Source organism: Pyrus communis, chromosome 9, assembly GCF_963583255.1.
Source record: "Pyrus communis chromosome 9, drPyrComm1.1, whole genome shotgun sequence".
Classification (NCBI taxonomy): Eukaryota; Viridiplantae; Streptophyta; class Magnoliopsida; order Rosales; family Rosaceae; genus Pyrus; species Pyrus communis.
In genome coordinates this window covers 23,045,554-23,065,751 of record NC_084811.1, presented here as the reverse complement: position 1 = coordinate 23,065,751, position 20,198 = coordinate 23,045,554, and the positions used below count along the sequence as shown (strand labels likewise).

General features: G+C 33.8%; 1 protein-coding gene and 1 pseudogene across 2 annotated transcripts; both read right to left on the bottom strand.

Moving 5' to 3' along the window:
- LOC137744538 (ubiquitin C-terminal hydrolase 13-like) overlaps positions 1-3,757 on the bottom strand; it is a 128,463-nt pseudogene extending 124,706 nt beyond the window's left edge.
- Positions 3,758-14,664: 10,907 nt separating this feature from the next.
- On the bottom strand, positions 14,665-19,998 carry LOC137745420 (rhomboid-like protein 15). 2 transcript variants are annotated; one of them, XM_068485382.1, is made up of 14 exons: positions 19,884-19,998; positions 19,279-19,444; positions 18,062-18,365; positions 17,746-17,778; positions 17,553-17,644; positions 17,387-17,460; positions 17,151-17,245; positions 16,959-17,028; positions 16,557-16,735; positions 15,987-16,035; positions 15,832-15,888; positions 15,532-15,603; positions 15,394-15,445; positions 14,665-15,164 (listed from the first exon to the last, which is right to left on the bottom strand). In XM_068485382.1, the coding sequence occupies exons 1-13, from the start codon at positions 19,905-19,907 to the stop codon at positions 15,440-15,442; spliced, it is 1,221 nt and encodes a 406-aa protein (XP_068341483.1). In that variant the 5' UTR covers positions 19,908-19,998; the 3' UTR covers positions 14,665-15,164; positions 15,394-15,439. The 2 variants fall into 2 exon arrangements, with proteins under 2 accessions (XP_068341483.1, XP_068341482.1); XM_068485381.1 differs by lacking the exon at positions 14,665-15,164 and having other exon boundaries at positions 15,212-15,445.
- Between the last annotated feature and the right edge of the window lie 200 nt (positions 19,999-20,198).

Here is a 20,198-nt window from a genome sequence, read left to right as displayed (position 1 = left end):
GAAATAATGTAAAACCACTAGTAAAGTGGTTTGTGGAAGGAAGCAACTAAGAGCAAACTCAGATTAGAGTTACTGTATAAATGCAGTCAACAATAGAAATTCAGTAATATAACCTGCAAACCATATTGTTCGGCACGGCATTTATTGTCACCCTCAAGATGTTCAACTGTCACATACTTATCGAAAGAATCATAAACATCCCGACAGCCTTTTACATCAAGCTGGAGGTCTGCAAAGCAATAAGAAGAAACCAGTACCATGCACTGACATTCATGAAATACTTCCAACTCATAATAAATGAAGTTTGTGCCAAGAAACGTTACCATAAAATGACTCTTTTCCTTCGGATTTGTAGTGCACATTGATGCAGTCAGTGTAGTTCATGTAATGTCCTTCAAATAACTGCTGTATTGTACCCTCCACAACAGTTCCCTGAACCAACATAACAATTATAAAAATTGTAGGTGAAATGAAAATTAAACTCATGGTCAAAATGAAACATTCCCATACCTTCATTTTATCTTCAAGCTTTTGACTAAGAAATTTATTAAATTCATGGACGTCATGTTTCATGAACAAATAATGTGTATCCCACCCAAAAGACTTGGTCAATTCTTTAGTTGCAACAATGCAGCCACTGTATTGAAGCTTATAGAATAAACGTTGTAGTACCAATGGGATGCTTCCTGAAGGCATGTCATTCTCAGTAGTTGGCATATGATGCACAGCCTGGTAAGTAACTCCAAAATTAAGATTTTTTTCATATAAAATTCACAAGACAATTTGGCTTACAATGACAACAGGAGATCACGTAAACTACCTTTCTAAAGTATGGTATATGGTAAAACGTCTGGAGTAGAGAATTCATATAACCACTTTGCCGCTGATTCTCAAGCCCAACATAACCAGTTTCCTTTTTTGAGTCACATGACTGATAATTAAGAACCTTACGGACAGTAACTTTCGCTTCAACCACAACTGTATCGTTCATCAGATATCCCCTACTCGGGTCATAAAGATCACCAAGAGGCATGGATGAAGTGAATCCCTAGTCACTTTCTCTTGCATTGAACTGGTACGTGTTGTGTGTCTGCAACATCATACAACAATCAAATGATTAAAGATTGTTGGTTTTTGGTTAAACGCATTAATTCAAATTATTGTTCTGCAGCATGAGCCACACCAACAAAATAGAATCCATTGCCAGCCCCACTACATTTGGTTCTGGCCTAGAATATTTGTACTTCACAACTCTAATTTTAACAACGTCACAAGTCCCACTTCAAGCTCATCACTTAATAAATTGAAACCCTTGATTTAGTATATTCAGCCTTTTCATTACCCAGAATTCAATCTGCCCATTATTTTTGCACGTTTTACAGTTAATTTATTTAACATCTAGATGCCTATAGAAGAACAAATCTATTGTATTTGAATTCATTTCTATCTGTTAGTACGTTTTACTCCACAATTTTTCTCAATTTTTTTGTCAAACTTCAAAAAAATTCCAAAACAGTGTCACGATGGGCAGATGGGTATGCCATGGTGCGCGTTGCTGCCGTTTGCCAAGATGTTAGAGAGGAAGGGATGGAAGAAGTTTTACTTTATTGTTTTGATGTTTCAAGGAGTAAAATTGGAATTAAAATATGATAATAAAAGAGATTAGGGTGATTACTTATAGATTGATTGCGTTCAAATGGCATCGCCCAAGAACTATGAAGTTGAACGCTAGTGCGTTCACGCCGAGAATAATAAGTTCTAAATGAAAGCCTTAGGTTTAAATGACAACAGGACGACAACCAAGCAAAAGCACAACTTGAATTCGAAAAAGAAATAAGACTAATAATTAAAGAAATATACCCTTTTCTACTGAGTACTTGGTATCGATCTGATTAACTACAGCCAATCAAAAGTGCGCAAATCTTCTCCACCCATATGGCAATGTCCCAGAATCTGCTGCATCCAAATACATTGGTAACGCGTACATTTTGTGGCTGATCAAACAAAGCAAAGCAATATAAAACCCAATTAGCGAGATACAATTATAAACCAACTAAAGGCGTACATGCAAAATCAACTTTGACATGTGGTTGACAAGGAAAATACCATTTAAAGCCGCCAACAACGAAGATGTCAGAGTAGTGGTTCTTGTTGTCCAACCTAGTAAATTTCTCAATTGTCCAAGTGAATTTCATCTTTTGAGGATCCTCAAATGCATTAGTCTGCTCCACTTGAGCTACTCCCACCACACCAAATACCATAAATTTCAAAACGAAAAACGTAGCCGAAACTACGTAGCAGGTGACTTTTCACAATTAAATCCAGCTCGCAGGAAACCTAGGCGATCAGAAACGAAAAACGTAGCCGAAACTACGTGAAAAAAAATACCAAAGCGAAAAAATGTAAAGGAAGAGTCGGTACGTACATCTGACGATGCAGGCGTAAGGATCGTAGTTTGTGTCACGCGATGAGCCGTCCGTTCAAGGAAGCTGAGAGACGAGTGAAAACTGTTGGGGCTTAAAAAGACTTCACTACTTTGGAGATGTTTATCTCACAAAGAAGAATGTAATGCAGCGGAATTGATAGGTAAGTGAAAGAAAGAGCACTCAAAGTATTACACAAAATTGTTATTCACTCACAAACTAGTACAAGAGGAAACACTCAAACACTCTTAGAAGCTTTGTTGCTTCTTCTTACTTCTTACTTGACACTCTCACTTTTTACTACTTGCTCTCTTAGTTGTTACATCACATAGCTTAGCAACTCACCTATTTATAGGCAAGGTTTGCCAATTTAGGCATTGCTAGAACTTTCTAGCTAATGCTTAACAACCACACAATTTTACAAGATTCTAGATCTTTCTACAAAAAGCATTAGATATTTATGTATGCATTCCACCAACTTGAATTTTCTAGAACTCTCTAGCATGTGCATGGATCTTTCTTTGTGTATGGGCCGGCTCAATTGTCTTGGGCCAAGACAAATTATCATTCAACATCCCCCCTAAATCTTGTCTTGTGATGCCGATTGAGTTCCTCAATCTGATAAAATCTTCTTGTTTGAGTGGCTTGGTGAATATGTTGGCAACTTGATCTTGAGACTTCACGTATTCCACTTGCACATCCTTTCTTGCAATGCACTCTCTTAAGAAATGATAACGGGTATCTATGTGTTTGCTCCTGTCATGGAATACTGGATTCTTTGCTAGAGCTATTGCAGACTTGTTGTCGACATAGATCTCGGTTGGCTCTTCTTGTGGCATGCTTAATTCTTTCAGCAAGTTTCTCAGCCAGATTGCATGGCAAACGCATGCAGTGGCCGCTACGTATTCAGCTTCACAGGTAGATAGTGTGACAATAGGTTGCTTCTTTGACATCCATGTGAATGCAGTGTCTCCCATGAAGAACACAAATCCAGTAGTGCTTTTTCTATCGTCGGAATCTCCTGCCCAATCACTGTCGCTATATCCAGCAAGTTTGTAGTTATCAGAACTTGAATAGAACAAGCCAAAGTTAACAGTACCTTTGAGGTATCGAAGAATTCTTTTGGCGGTCTTTAAATGTGTAGTTGTGGGATTCTCCATGTAGCAACTGACTAATCCGACGGCATAGAGAATGTCTGGTCTTGTGCAAGTCAAGTAGTGTAAGCTTCCAACTAGACTTTTGAAAAATGTTGGATCTTGCCTTTCTCCTTTGTCATGCTTGGTTAGTTTGACTCCACATTCCACTGGCGTGCTTATGGGCTTGCAGTCGTCCATTTTGAACTTTTTCAGTATCTCCTTTATGTAGCTTTCTTGGGAGATGAAAATGCCTTCTTCGTTCTACTTGACTTCAATGCCTAGGTAGTATGCCATCAGCCCAATGTCCGTCATCTCGAATTCTTTGGTCATCACTCTCTTGAACTCTTCAAACATGCTTGGATTACTCCCGATGAAGATTAGATCATCCACATATAAGCACACAATCAAAATATCTCCATGTTTGACTTTGGCGTAGAGAGCATGTTCATAAGGGCACTTGATGAAGTTGTTCTCCTGAAAGTACTTGTCGATGCGACTATTCCATGCTCTTGGCGCTTGTTTTAACCCATAGAGGGCTTTCTTCAACCTCAAAACTTTGTCTTCATGCCCTTTGATTTCATAGCCTGACGGTTGCTGAATGTAGACTTCTTCTTCAAGTACTCCATTTAGGAAGGCGGACTTCACATCCATTTGTTGAATCTTCCAACTGTTTTGAGCTGCCAAAGAAATTAGTAATCATATAGTTTCCAACCGAGCAATGGGTGCAAATACCTCATCATAGTCGATTCCGGCTCTTTGATTATAGCCCTTCGCCACTAGTCTTGCCTTGTATCTTTCGACCTGTCCATTGGCATTTTTCTTTGTCTTATACACCCACTTGACTTCGATGACTTTGTGTCCTTTCGGAAGAATAGCAAGTTCCAATGTATCATTTTTCTGGATTGCTTCGATTTCTTCATCCATTGCTTTCCTCCACTTAGTATCTTACACTGCTTCTTGGAAGTCGACTGGTTCACAATCAGCAAAGAGACAGAAAAGTGTAGTATTATCAAGTCTTTCAGCTACCTTATAGAGATCTCATATACTTCTTGTGCGTGGTACTTCTCTTTCATTTAGGCTCCCATTTGACGATGCTGATGTTGGTGAATTACCATGATTGGTTGATGTTGGTGAAGCAGATAGAGTAGTGGATTCTTGTTGAACCTCTCTTGCTTTCTCCATCATCCCTTGTTCATTCTCTTCTTCAAACTGAGGAAAGAAGCGAAGATCACCTATATGCAGGCCAAAATCCCATTCTCCTTATTGAAGTTAAAAACAGAAAAGCAAAAGGGGCTTTTAGTTTCAGAGATGGGTTTTGGCCTTGGGAATTAGATTAAGCTTCAAAGATTCATGAATCAGTAAAGCTGAGGAGTAAGATCAGGAAAGCATCGAAACTATTAACAAAGTGAAAACGAAAGCTCTCATTAGCAGTTGCAGACGGAGACGACGGAGCAGTTGTAGACAAAGACGACGAAGCAGTTGCAAATGACAAGTTTGATTTTTGAGGTTCGAGTAAGGAAAAATAGGTAAATCCGAATTTTATACCCAAAATCGTTTTGGTTTTTGTCAAACAGTCGTTTCAGTTTAGCTAATTTGAATCAATCACAATTCTGTGCAGATTTGTTGAATTTTTTTTTCTTCTAATTATCCTCTGATTTTAGTTTGAAACGTATCTGAACCGTAGGATACTCGTATCTCAACAGTACGATACGCGTATCTTGTTAGTAAAAAACACATCCCTTCACTTCGATACGTATCGGGCATGTATCCACGCGTATCCTCTGCGTATCCGTATCCCTACACGTCAAATATAGGATATGCTGGCTTTCCCCCGTGTCTATGCATCATAGCCCCTGACTTTTCAATCATCCCCACACCGTCGAATTGTTAACCCCTCCCCTCCTCACCCTGACCGCACCAACCCACCTCAACCCGCTTCCCTTTAACCCAACCGCCAACTCATCCCAACCTCCGACCGAGACCAAGCCAGGCACAACCACCAGTCTCCAATTGCAACCCGCGATCCCAATTTTGAGACACCAAGTCAATCTAAGAACGAAGAAGTTTCGAAACAAGCTCGGATGAAGTCTTCAACTCGGTCATTGCAGCTGATCTCCCTCTGGCTCTAGCCTACCCATGGCTGTCTCTCCTTGGCACGAATTGATTCTTCCTCATCACTAAACAAATGCAGCTTTTAATTTTTTGTTGAACAGCTTTTAATTTTTTTCATTTAATCATTTTGAAATTAGTTTTAAATGATTTTAAATTAGATTTTTATATAGGTTTTAATAATTCATCCATGTGGCAATATTTAATTGACTTGAGGGTCTACATACGTGCCACATCACCACACTAACAGAAATTTTGACAAAATTATAACGGAATGACTACATTAATTTACGACATCCATTTTCAGTGACTACATTGATTAATTTTCATTTTCAATGACCATTTTGATGGTATGAGTTAATTTTAGAGACCACTTGTGATATAAACCCTTTTTTTTTTTTGGAGTTCTAATGAAACAGTCCTTTCATTATTCAATCTTAATCATAAGGACATTTTTTATATGAAAAAGTCTATAATAGGTCAAAATCTTTTCTTTATTTATTCTTATGTCATTATTTCATTATTGTAGCAAAGTCCACAATAATGTTGACATTTTTGGTATGAAAAGTCTATAATAGGTCAAGTTCTTTTCTTTATTTACTCATATGCCATTATTTCATTATTGTAGAGGGGTCCACAATGATGTTGACATCTTCGTCTTGTTAAAATACATTATTTTGCATGATGCTATTCAACTTATGCTTCTTTCCATCTTTTGCTAATCGGTTGCCAACTCTTCTGCTCTTCATGCTTCCATCATATTGTCAATATTGTGTAGCTCCTTTCCTGTCAAATTATTTCAATACTGTTCATCTCCTTTTACTAGCTTTGCCTCTCTTTTCCTATCTTATTTCACCTTGTAATACATATTTTTCGTCTCTCCTTTGAAATTTTAGGGCTTCCAATATGGCTGATGACAAATTTTTAACTTGATGTAAATATACATTTCTTCTTCTTTTGCTATTAATATCATTTCATATCTAAAATCTTCAAACTCATCTAAGGCTAACATTTGGATCCCTCGAAATCTTAGAATATTTTTGTATAAAGGAGTCCACATGTGTAGGGAGATAGATGATAGTCTAAATGGCTCTTCATTAAGCTATATGTCTAACTTTCTCCTTATGAATATGTACATACCAATATGGAGGACTACTAATAAAACTTATGCAAATTTCTAGTTGGGAAATGACTCTTCATTAATCTTCTGCTACTTTTATAAGCTGTTTAAGGAAATGATTCTAGTTGGGAAATATGGTTGATGAATATTTTATCAAGATAGCCAAACTCTAATAGTAAGGCTAGGGTAACTTCTACTACATGATGCTTTTTCTGGTGCTCATAACTAAAATGACATGGTCTAAAATCTCTCATGTTAATCCTGACTATAACTATGTTAACATCTGGTTTACAAATACAACTCTCTGTATTATCACAAAAATATGGTGGATACATCTTTGTAATAATATTCATTCCTGGTTTTGGATCAAAGATAGACTAATACAAAGCATATTGTAATTGTAACTTTTTCATAAACTTTGATGCTCTACTCAGGATCTCATTTTGCATATCTGGTGGCATCAATTTTGCTTTTGAAATTTCTTTTAATAAGATATCATCTATTATTAAGTCTAAAGATAAATTCCTAAAAAATCTTTCATATCTTTCTTATTTTTCTTTATCACTCAGATGCTGATGCTGCTTATTATTTTGATGTTGCTCCATTTGAGTATCTTCTTCTAAGAGCTTAATCTTAATCTCTATCTCTCTTCTATGAGCTCATTAGCCTCTTGTTCTATGGGTTCAATAATCTCTTTTTCTTTATTCTTATGCTGATCGGTTTCTAAACATATTTTCGTTCTCTTTTCAGGGTGTCACTTGCCTTCTGCTTCAATCTAAGAGATTGGAGTTCTTGGTTCATTTTGGTGAACTTTATTGGAGAACAATTCAAAAATAAATAAAAATAACAAACATAACAGAACTCAAAATTCTAATACTTTATTAACCAAAAATACTTGCTCTACAGAATGAAATACAGAAATAAATACAGTAATTAAAATTGTACTAACTTGATTACAACAGGTAGAGGCTATAGCAAAAGCTATGTCCTTTAAACAGTATTTCTGTCTCATTTTTGTGCTTGTGGTCTTACAACATCTGCTCGATCAGGATACAACTAACTAATTCTACAACCCGCATCGGATTATAAAATTCTAGCGAATTGTTTTGTGTGTTTGCTCTTTGGAAAGTTTGTACGGAAGAGAAGGAGGAAGAAAAGATGATTCTACTTGAGAACTATGATTGCAAATATACTTGGGAACTATATTTTGACAGTCTGTTCTAATTGTAAATACTTCATTATGTCAAAATAAAGAAAATGCTTCAAGTGAGTTAATTATTCCTAAAATTTCTAAATCTGTTGATGATAATCTTGACTGTACATCACTAAATTTTCCTGATGAATATCTACAAACTTGTTCATCAGACTTTGGTTACTCTTTATGGTTTTTCTGGTATAGTATACCTACCCATCCTAATGATGAATCATTTTTATTCAACTATTTTGTAACTATCATCTAATGGTAATGTTAATGACTTCAGTTTAGTAATTTTTTCCTTTATATTTTGAACTAATTTAATATTTTCACTATTAAAATATTTTTGTTCTGTTTTGCTAGTTTTAAGATGTAATACTGCTATTTTTCTTCCTAAATCAAGGATAAAATTTCTTGCATAATTTAACAATCCTAAAAATGGTTGTAACTGTTTTTTATCTTCTAACTTATCTGGAAATTCTAAAACTTTCTTGGCTATATGATCTTGTAATTGTATTGTACCTGACTTAACATATATTCCTTAAAATTCTATATCTTTCTTTTCTAATGTTATTTTATTCTTGCTAATCACAATTCCATTATTGATAAATTCTTGTAAAACTATCTCTTAGTGTTTTCTATGTTCATTTCTATTTTTACCATGTACTAAAATATCATCTACATAAACACTACAAAAAATTATCATATTTTTTGAAAGTTTGATCCATCTTTCTTTGAAAGATCGATGGAGCATTTTTAAGTCCAAATGACATAGCAAGCCACTCGAAATGTCTTCTGGACAAGTAAAAGTTGTCCACTCAATTGATTCTTCTGCTAATCGTATTTGCCAAAAACCTGATTTACAATCAAATTTACTAAAATATTTACTCTCTTGAATTTTATTTATAAGCTCATCATTATTTGGTAACTTATAACTATCTTTATATGTATTATCATTGTATCTCTTGTAATTATAAACTAGTTTTGCCTTACCTGTCTTTAACTCTCAATGTTTTCTCATAATAAATGTTGTTGATCTATGTCTAGACTTAGATGGTCTAATTACTTTTAAATTTAACAACTCTTTTATTTATTGCTCAAACTCTTGTTTATCTATCAAACTACAAGGCATATCAGATGTCTTAATAGTTAAATGTGGATTAATAATATCTAATTTTGCTAAGATTTTATTTTTACTCCAATGTAAATGTGGGTCGTCTCCTACAATTCTAGTTTGTTCTGCTAATTGTAACAATTCTTCTAAACTCTTTGAACTATCTAACTGTAATATTTCTATACGGTTTCCTTCTTCTAAAAATCGGATATTCATGTTCAAATATTTCTTCATCAAATTCTTCTATATTATTATACTCATCATTTTCTTTTGAGTTTTCTAAATAATAATTATTTTGGTCACTAGACTCTTCCATACATATGCTTTTGTATGCTTTTACCGTATTACTTTGATATGTTATAGTAATACCTCTATTGAAAAATGTTATGTTAGGATTCATATATAAAAAAAACCTTGTAAACTTTTCAGAAAGTTTAAACCTAAAATAAATGGATATGATCTTATTGGTGAAACAAATATTAATGGTAATTTTTTCAACTTTAATAGACTCATTATTAATGCAATTTGTGTTAAATAAACTGGTCTTTCATCAAATTATGTTATTCTAATTGATTTTGCTAATTTTTTCCTATACTTTTCTAGTACCAACTCTTCTCTTAAGACACTTTTTGTGCTTCTTGTATCTATCATAGTTGTTGTTTGTAATTTGTATTTTTTTGCTATTTCTATTTCACAATTTATGGTAATTAACGAACTGTTTTTTTTTTTTTTTTTTTTTGGCTTCTCTATACTATGAACAATATTTCCTAATATTTCAGTACTCTCCTCTGATTCAGCTGAATTAACTTCTAATTACCTATTACTAAAACATTTTTCACACAATATTGAATATGTATTATAATACTTATTTGCAACTAACTTCTTATGACATTTTTCTAGCCAACCTAAATTAATGTATTTATACTCTTCTTCATGTTGTTATTCTATGAATGAACACATATACTCTTCTAAATCACTATGTGAACTACTTGAATCTTCTAAGTCTAAATCTATCGTATTTATACTTTCTATACTATAAATACTCTCATTATCACTTAAATCATCTAAACTATATATTGACTGCATATCCTCATCTTATTCTAACTTAAACAACTCCATTAAATATACTTTATCTCTCAGCCGTTTACCTAATTTTGGACACTTTGGTCAACATAAATAATATTTACAACTACTTTTATCTTTTGGTGCTTTATATTTTCTAATCCAAAGTCTACCACTTCTTTTTCTAAATTGTTTTGGAATATATTTTCTCTTCCTATATGTTCTTGAAGGTTTTATGTTGTTTGTATGGCTTGTATGACTTATATTTCCTATTCTTATGCTTATTTTTCTTATGACAACCATACTGTTGTGATAAATCTATGTTTTTACAGCTCATGTAAAATTGCTTCCTAATTTGTCTCTTAACTTTTATTTGGCTACACTCTTGTTTAAGTATGTTATATACATGTTGAATTCTAGGTCCTATTGCAATATCATTTTTCTTTGGATGCTTTTGTCATTCATTCCAAATCTTTTCTCTCATTGGTCCTTTTATTTTTGTCATATAAGTATCTAATAAATTAGTATCACTAATTCTACCTGTTCTTCCTAAATACATAAAGAAATTTGAAGTATACTCCGCTATATATTGTAAATCACAAATTTGTAATTGTTCTAAATTTCTAATTGCTCTTATTTGTTCTTGTTCAGTTCTAACATCTAACATATTATGATCTAAAAATTCTTGCTTAATTAAAGTAACAAAACCATCAATATTAAAATGTGTTTTAGCTACCTGATGCTGTTCTGGATTTTGAACTATCCATAATTGAAAATAATAAAAACCTAAACCAGTTAAAGTATATTCAAAATAATCTAAAATATTTTGTGAATTACTAAAATCTAATATTAGTGCTGCATGTACACAACATTTTTCTCATCTCTCAATTGTTCTCTCCCAATCTTGTGGATTTACATTATTTAAGTTTAAAATATTACATGCTATATTAATTTGTTCTAATCCTCTTAAATATGGAATCCTATTTTTTCTAGGTGGTTTCATCGTACTTTCTTCAATGTAATCTACTCCTGCTTGTTCATTATATTGTTCATTTGTTTGTCACAAAAATTGTTGATCAGTTCTACCTACATATCTTGAATTTTCTACTCCTAATGTACTACTTTCTTCTGCTGGATTACATTATACTTTCAACTCTAATAAATTATTATATTCTTTTGATTCTAAAATATGTTCCACTCTTATTTCTAAAATTAATTTTTTTTCATCTCTTCATCTGAAATTCTATGTAGTCCTAAATCATATGTCTTATATTTTTCTAAATATTGTTCTTCATCTAAATGATCAACATCTTCTATAAGCTTATTTACAATATGATCAAAATTTTGCTCAACTAAATTAATATCTAAATTATCAAAAGTCATGTGAATACTCTTATTTTCAATTTCGCTCCCATCATCTTCTATATTTTCTAATTGCTTGTAATTACTAAATCTAATTGTTGCTTCACCTGTATTAGTTTCATATATTTGTACTCTAACTGATTGTCTATTTCTGGCTACCTGTAAATTAGGTAATATCCACTGAATTCCTTCTAAAAAGCTATTATTTACGGGTTTTGCTTCTATCATATTTACATGCTTATTACCAAATGTGTGAACTAAAATTTGAAATTCTAAATTAAACTTATGATTATATTTATCAGAAATTTTACCAATATACATTAAGTTAATACACAAATTTTTATACTCTCCTTTCATATTATAATTTTTTTTGTTCTTATGCTTACTTTAATATATTTACTAAATTCATTAATTATCATAACATAATTAGGAATACAACCTATGATTACTAAATTTGAACTTAAGTCTACTTCAGCTGTTGCTATTGCCGCTTGCTGGTGATTATCTCATATGTCATCATATATGTACACTAGCTAATGCTTTTGTGCCTACTTGTGCCCCGGTTAATCATGTTATTCCAATTAATATTGTTCCTATATGAATTTAACTAAAATGTGATTTTCTCAACTGAATAACTACTTCTTTATTGAGTATATTAAGTGTAACTTCTTTATCAATACAGCTAACTTCATGTTAACTGATGCTACTGACAATTCTACTTCTATTTTCAAATAAACTTGATTGATACAAATTATATTTATTTCTCTGTGTTCTCTTAAATCATCTTCTATTAAATTATTGTGCTTCTTCTTCATTTGGATAAATATCTTCAACTCTAACTACTTCTTTTCCTTTTCTCCTAAATAGTTCCATTTTCTATTGTCAAAATGATTTATCTTAGGTCTTCAAAGATGATTATTTGTACTTCAAGTTAAATTTTCTAACTTTTCTAACAAAGATGGTGGATGTCACATCCCGGCCGGGGGTCCACCACATCCTGGGCCCGCTCCACCACCGTAGCACGATATTGTCCGCTTTGGGCCCCGACCACGCCCTCACGGTTTTGTTTCTAGGAACTCACACAAGAACTTTCCAGAAACAAAACCGTGAGGTCGTGGTCGGGGCTCAAAACGGATAATATCGTGCTACGGTAGTGGAGCGGGCCCGGGATGTGGTGGACCCCGGGCCGGGATGTGACAGTGGAAGTGATGAAGATGTGTTATGTAAAACTTGATTTATTTCTGCTATTTGTTTTTCAACTTGGTCTACTTTTTCGGCTAAACTTAAAGCTAATTGGATAGTTAAATTATTTTGTCTAATAGGGATAATACTACTAGCTACTGGTGTTGAAAAATTTGTTAAACATACTGGTTCTTTATCTAACTTACTAATTTCTTTCAAAACTTGGATATATTTTCTATTAGTTCTAGAATCGGTCATTAAATTAATGATCTATCTATTTTATAATGTAACTTATCTACTTGTTAACTCAACTCTTTTTGCACTAATTGAATTTTTTGAACTTCTAATTTTAATTGCTCAACTATTTCTAGTGATCTAAGTTCTACTTGCTTAGGTTTACTATCTATAAGGTCAATAAGTTCTTTTATCTCTTTTTTGCTCGGAAACCTTGGAATATTTTTATTATTATCTTCTAACTCAGATGTAATATAATCTAAATTTTGTCTAATTGTTTTTATGGATTTTTTATGAAAATGTTCTAACAACTGGTTTAATAAATAATTATGCTTATTATTTTTTAATTTTATATTTTCTGCTTGACCAATAATAAGATTTACAATGCTATTGGCTTGTGGATTTTCTTCACTATGCAAAATATGATTATGATTTCTTAATGGAAAATAACAAACTAAACTATTTTGGTCTAAAGTTATTTTTCTTTTTGTGGTTCGCTAATTTCTAAATTTAGGTAATCTATCATAAGTTACAATCTACATTTCTCTAAAATTACGGCTAACTAGTTTCTTAGAAACTCTCTTTCTTTTCTCAGGGTATCTAAAGTTTGATTTGTTGCTTTTCTTGCTTCTATAATTCTATGTTGCACTTCTGTGTTATTATATTAACTAATAAATGAAGCGTGTTCAAGATAACCAAGATAAAACTTCTGCTTCTTCAAAGTTTTGCTATTTCTTTTGGATATATTTGTTAATCTTCTTTTTATGCTAGTTATAGTTGGGTGTCTAGGACAATAAATATCTGGTGGTTGTGGTTTAGAAGGTCTACAAAGACAATAATATCTATTATTCATACAAAATTAAACAAATGTGTGATATCAGTTGTGTTAATGATGTCCATCCTCAAGGCACTTTACTATTATAATTATACTATTAAAATGCTAAACTTGGTTTTGATTCCAAATTTCTCAAAGCAAATGCCCGGTTAAATAGTCGGATGTCCATTATAACAACTAGACATAAAACCTTGCACATGAAACTCGACACGTCTCAGCATGATGGCCACTCACAATGCAAGTATAAGGCCTTAAAGGCTGAACTCAGACATACAAAGAACTCAGAAGTACATTGGTTAATGTCCAGTTATTTGTATGGCAAGCATTCAATTATAACAGAGTGCTCTAACAAAGTATGATTATCAGTTTAGTAAATTAATAATATAACTACAATAGTGTTTCCCTGTTTTGAACTAGAAGTCTAATTAAACAAACACACTAAAGAAAGAAAGAAAGAAAACTTACTTAAGACTTGAAGATTGCTTGAATTTATACACTTGAACTTTTATTGATATATAAAATGTTTACAAAGAGAAGTGTTTACAAAGAATGCTAGGAATGCTTCGAGTGCTCTATGCTTGAGGTGTATTGGAGTAGTGTGTATTGAGGTGTTGTGTCCTTACAATGAATGAAACTCCTCCTTATATACATTAAATGAGGATACTATTGTATAAAAAAAAATCTTTACAAATAATGGTGTAGACGTCTCCTTGGGTACTTGTTATTTGTCCATTTACTTCTACTGTTGTTGAAATTGTCGGCACTGTTTCTAAAACGTGGATTGAATTATTGTTACTATCTTCTTTTGCTTTTGTTTTGAACGGCATGTGAACTTGTTGAATGAATGTGATCTTTCTGAATGCCTTGCTAAATGCATGTGTTCTTTTTGAATGCCTTATCTCCCTTGTCTTCTTTCCTATGCCCAATTTAGGTATTATCAAATTGTTTTGTCCTGATGATTAAAAGAAAACTTTTTTGGATGTTTCCATTAGTTTTCCATTTTTTTTTAATGACATAAGCCTGGGGGGATGTTGGAAATTTATGCGTCGAATTGAACTAGAACATTTGAAGTGCACAATTAAATTTTTAGAGTGCCAACGAGCCACCAAACCTGCTTTTTTCTCTCTTTGATTTCTCCTTTCAGTTAGTTTGATTTGATGACGTATGGAAACTGATCAGGTTTCAAGGAACATTACAAGCAGAATGATTTACTATGGCAATCCAATGAGTTAAGAACCTCCTTGCACCAATAATGCATCACCTAGATGCGTGGTAAGGACAGTCGCCTCAGAATGCTAAAGGACAGTCGCCTCAGAATGCTTAAGGACAGTCGCCCGGCAAGTGACTGTTAGCCATGGATCATTGCGAAGCGCAGAACACGCACATCAACGGCTGATAGTCACAAACATCAACAGCTGATAGTCACAAACGGTAACGCATACAGTAGAAGGGTTTTGGTAGATTTCATAGCAATGTTGTAAACCATATCAGTGCTTTCATTTAAACAAGATGTTCGTGTGTGTAGTCATATCCCATATCCAGAATCTTTTGTCACCGAATCAAATATTCACGGCAAACAATATACAATATGCAGACATGAAACTTTACATAAACGCAATACCGTATCTTTGGGAAGTCAAAGAGTTAGTTTGCTTGCTTGCTTGCATTTAGCCCTGCAGATAATCCCCAATCTCCGTATTAAAACACGAAATCTCAAATCTCAACACCCGTGGGAAATCAACGAGTTCGAAAGACAGACCTGTTGGCTCAGAATCTCCACTGCCACATTAAGATCCCCATCTGCAGCTGCTAGGGCAACTTCTACCTGTGTCTGTAGCCCATTACCAAGACGTCATTAGAAGATGTTCATACCAGAAAGCATGAATTAAAATGCTAATATCGTCTAAACCCATTCCAGATGCGTGGTAACATATTTCATATCTAATCTCCGCATCCACTTAACTCTATCGATATGAATCAATGCAGCTAACAGAATGCATACTATAGGATGGTTAGCTCATTCGATTAAGGAGAAAAACAGGGTGGTTTAACATCTTACCCTCTCAAAACCCATTGATACAAGCTTTTGGATTTCTTCTTCAGATGCAACATAATCCTGCAATCGAAAGACAAGTTAAACAAGAGACTTATATAAACCAGATGGACTGGAAGAACTGTCAAGGCAAACCCAAACGATTAATTAAAAAGACAAACCTGATGGTGTACAGGAATTTCTGCCGCTGCATTATTTAGTGTTGCCTGGCTGAAAATATCAAGAAAAGAGGTAACCCCATTTTCCAGCCAAATGCATACTGCTTACAATTGCTTTGGTTTACCTCATTTGCTAGAAGAATTTTGAGAACATTCTTACTATGAAGTAAACTATTTAGTAAAAAGGCAGCAGATGTAAACATATACAGAGAATAAATAATTCAAAGACGGTGAAAGATGCCCAAAACCAGATTTGGGAAGAAATCGCGTTCTTGCCTTCTTGGCAGAAATTTTGTGGTCAATTAAAAGACCTAATGGAACTCTTAGACTAAGAGAACAAAGGAAACGAGAAAAAAATAAAAAAATAAAAAAACCTTCGTAATCATTCTAGTATAAAAAGGCAGCTGTGGTTACACTCCTCTCTTATAAGTTTATAACATAACATAAGAGAGAAATTGCATAGGTAGGAGTGCATGATAATATTTTAACAAGGAAGAGTAAAAGAACGATAAAAGCACTATCCATGACCACAACACACTCGTTAAGCTATAAGCATGCATTAAGTTTTTATACCTTCCATCAGATAAATTCTGTCCTGTACCAATAACTGCCACATCTGATGGATTTTCTGAGTTGCTATTGTCCAAGAGTCTAGCCTGTAAGTTGGATTCCGAATCAGCTTCAGAAATGGTACCTCGACCAGATCCAAGTGTTCTTCCTCTCCCAGGAAACATGTGACCATCTTGTGCTGACTGCATTATTGCAATAGGAAGTCATCAAATTTAGTAACTTAATTTATATTCACCAAACATTGAGGGAATGGAATTACAATAAAGTGTGTATTTCAAAGATTGAATTAAGGTACAACACTCTTAACATCCAAGTGACATTTGATATAGAATATGGATCTTAAAGAGGGTCGGTAAGTAAAGGGTTTTCAACATTTACATCCTCAAAAGGTGAAAAACCCAATACCTGTACAGATGTTTCCCTCTGTGGGATCCATGAAGACAAGTTTCTCCAGATACTTCCAGCAGAGAATCCACTGGTAAATAAAACATACCATTTGCAACTCTTATAACATTAATAACTGTAGTCTTTCAAGAAATCAAATTACCAAAATTCATCAGTCAAAAGAAAAGTAAAGGGAACAGAAATATTACTTACCTAGTGGGTGTACCTTGGGTTGAATATGTAGGGATGAAGGCAGAAGGATTCCCACCAGTGCACACAATAAATTTAGGCCGCCTCACACAACTTGACTGGAAGCATAAAGTTAAAAAAAATAAAAAATAAAAATAAAAAAGATTAGGGATCCGTGCAATAAATGCATAAGTCCAATTAAATAAGACGAACAATAGTAAGTTTCCAAATTGATGAATCATCAAAAGCAGTTTACTCACAAATAATGAGGAGGCCTCAATTTTAGAATAAAAGGATGTTCCCGGAATGAGGAAATTTAATAAGCTGTAAGTATCTGTATTGCAAAGCCAACACAAAGCATTATCACCGACTTCCTCATGTGACACAACAAAAAAGAAACGGGAGATTAGAATGGCAGAAACTTACAAGCAAAGCCAGACAAAATGCCACATAGGTGTCCCAGTAAAGAAACATTTGGCATAACAACTTGGAACACTACCAGCAAGATCCATGCATACCTGAAACAGATTAAAGTAATCAAAGTCAGATAATTACTAAAATATATGGCAATGTAAAAGAATAAGAATTAAACACAGCATAAGCATGTTACTGCCATTACCATTTAGCAGGTACATTGAAGAGTCCAAACACACTGCAGGGCAAAAAATGTTTATGTGTTAGTAGAAGCCAATGCATTCTCCAGGAACGAACGAAAACAGCGAAAACAATTAAAATGTGCATCTATACACACATCTGCGCACAATTTAGTGCACCCATTGTATGATCGCTTGAAAAGCTTCTAAATATCTTATTCTTCATTATATAAAAGATGAATAAAAATTATTCTAGGTAAGAGAAAGACAATACTTGAAATTTTCTCTCTTAAGCTAGACAATAGAAAAGTCAAATACGCTTGAAAAATTAAAAGCACTAACCTTCTAGACTGGTGTCCACTCAGACTTGTCTCTATAACAATCATAGAAAACAAGATTCCCGAGAAGCCTATTGCACATTCATCCATGAGGTACTGAGAAGGGTGAATAGGATTATAGGATACCAAAAGCGCAATCAGAAGATGTAATACTGCATTGCTTATGGCCAATAGAATTATCATGTACAACAAGCGGACAGTTCCCATGATTCTCTCCAACTCAGAACCCAAAGGAACTAATGCCATCATGTTGAACAACACATGCAGCACTGAACCATGGAAGATAATGGAGGTGAAAATCCTGTAGACTGAACAAGAGAACAAAAGGTTGATGACCATTGGATGAAATCGGTTTGCATACAAAAAAGGCATATATTTTTTCTATCAGCTGAATAAATCCCACAAATATAACTTTCATAGATTAATTAATTTAAAAGTAGATACTTTTGATAGAGAAACAAAATGTAGTTAAAATGAGCAGAGATTCTCTATTTGATTTCAAAATGGGCCAGACAGGTGACCCTAAGGTTGTGCTAAAGCCTGACGTTAGGGGGACTAAATTACGGATTGTTAGGTAGGCTTAATATTTAGGTTTACAACAATCATGATCGGAAATACTGTTTTGAAAAGACTACTAAAAGGTTTCTACGTCAGTGTGCAGGTTATATAAAGCATAATCCAAAGGTAGCAACCAAATAAGTTAAGCAGCACCGGTGTTAAAGCCACTTGATCAGGAACTATAATTTAAAGTATCCACATTCACGTAACACACTATCTCCAAATGTTAGAAAAATAATGACGATACAAGACCATCAAATAGTTCATCACTGTAAGTATTAAATATAAAGCAATAATCTTGAACAATTTCATTAATATGTTCATTATGATAAACCATAAAGCCCCAGTGCTCATAAAATCTGTGATCAAATCATATACGAAACTGCACAAAAACTTGAACATAAGTTGGTAGAGTGGACCTAAGGTGTTTTGTGGTGAAGTCAAATTTTAGTTGCATAATCAAAATTGAAGCAATCAGAAAAACAAGAATACAAAAGACATTAATTGCAAGGTCCACAAGGGTATCCAGAAGTGAACAATCGAGAATAATAGTTCTAGAATGAGAGACAAAGAAGCACATGTTTAACCCCGGGAAAGAGGGTGGCAAAGTTCTACTTATTTCTAATAACTAAAGATTACCACACTGACAATGAAAAAAATTACCTTGGAATCGGGATACAACATTAGAGGGCGAAAAGCACACTTCGTAAAAAGAGTCGTATCCAACCAGGAGGCAAACCAAGTAAATAGTTGCGCACACGCCAACCACCGCTGAAGTAAGGAAAGGAATGCTCTCCCACCATTGCCTCAACCTAGTTTGCAGCCCTGCCTATACATACACCCAAACATACAATCAATCTCAAATTCACTATAACCCAAACAAACACACATACAAACCATATTAAACACTAATTTCAGCATAATTCAATTAAAAAAAATGTAATTAAAGAAAATTTAGTGTTTCCAAATTTTAAACAGAGTTGATCCAAGTTTCATGATGCTGAAGCTAAACACAACAAACAAAACCGAATCGAAATCAAACATGAAAATATCACTCAGAAAGCAAACTAAAAGTTGAGAAGCTCAAAGCAGCTAAGTTTACTGTTTAATATCTACCTCCTCATTTCGTAGTTAACAAAAAATAAAAAACAAAATTCCGGTTTCCATTTCTGCATTTTCTCAGCAACCAAACGGAAGATAGGAGAAAATACTGGAATTTTCTCGGGAAAAAAAGGGAAAAGAGAGGTAGATCGGATATGAGAATTTACCTCGGAAACTATGTTGGGTCTCATTTTTCTTGCTCGCTCTCTCGGTCTTTCTCCGAGTGAGTGTGACTTGGTTTTGAAACAATCGCTTTGTATTTGCGTTGTGCGGGGATCTCGAATTCTCCCATATCCGCGAACAGTCTTTTTCCCCTCGGATCGTTGAATACGGGCGGGTCGGGATCCACAAAACAAATCGGGTTTGAGATTGGGTTTTTTTTAGGATAGTGATATTTACTCACTTATTTTTACTTCTTGCACACCTCTCCTAATTATTGATCTCAGATGGGTGTGTAGGAGATAAAAACGAATGTGTGAATA

What these genes read in the sequence shown, in the direction of transcription:
- LOC137745420 (XM_068485382.1), bottom strand. Translation starts at nt 19,907, where the DNA reads ATGAGACCCAACATAGTTTCCGAG. An exon ending in GACCCAACATAGTTTCCGAG is followed by an intron (nt 19,445 to 19,883) that starts GTAAATTCTCAT and finishes GTGTATGTATAG; the next exon opens with GCAGGGCTGCAAACTAGGTT. An exon ending in TTGAGGCCTCCTCATTATTT is followed by an intron (nt 17,246 to 17,386) that starts GTGAGTAAACTG and finishes TTATGCTTCCAG; the next exon opens with TCAAGTTGTGTGAGGCGGCC.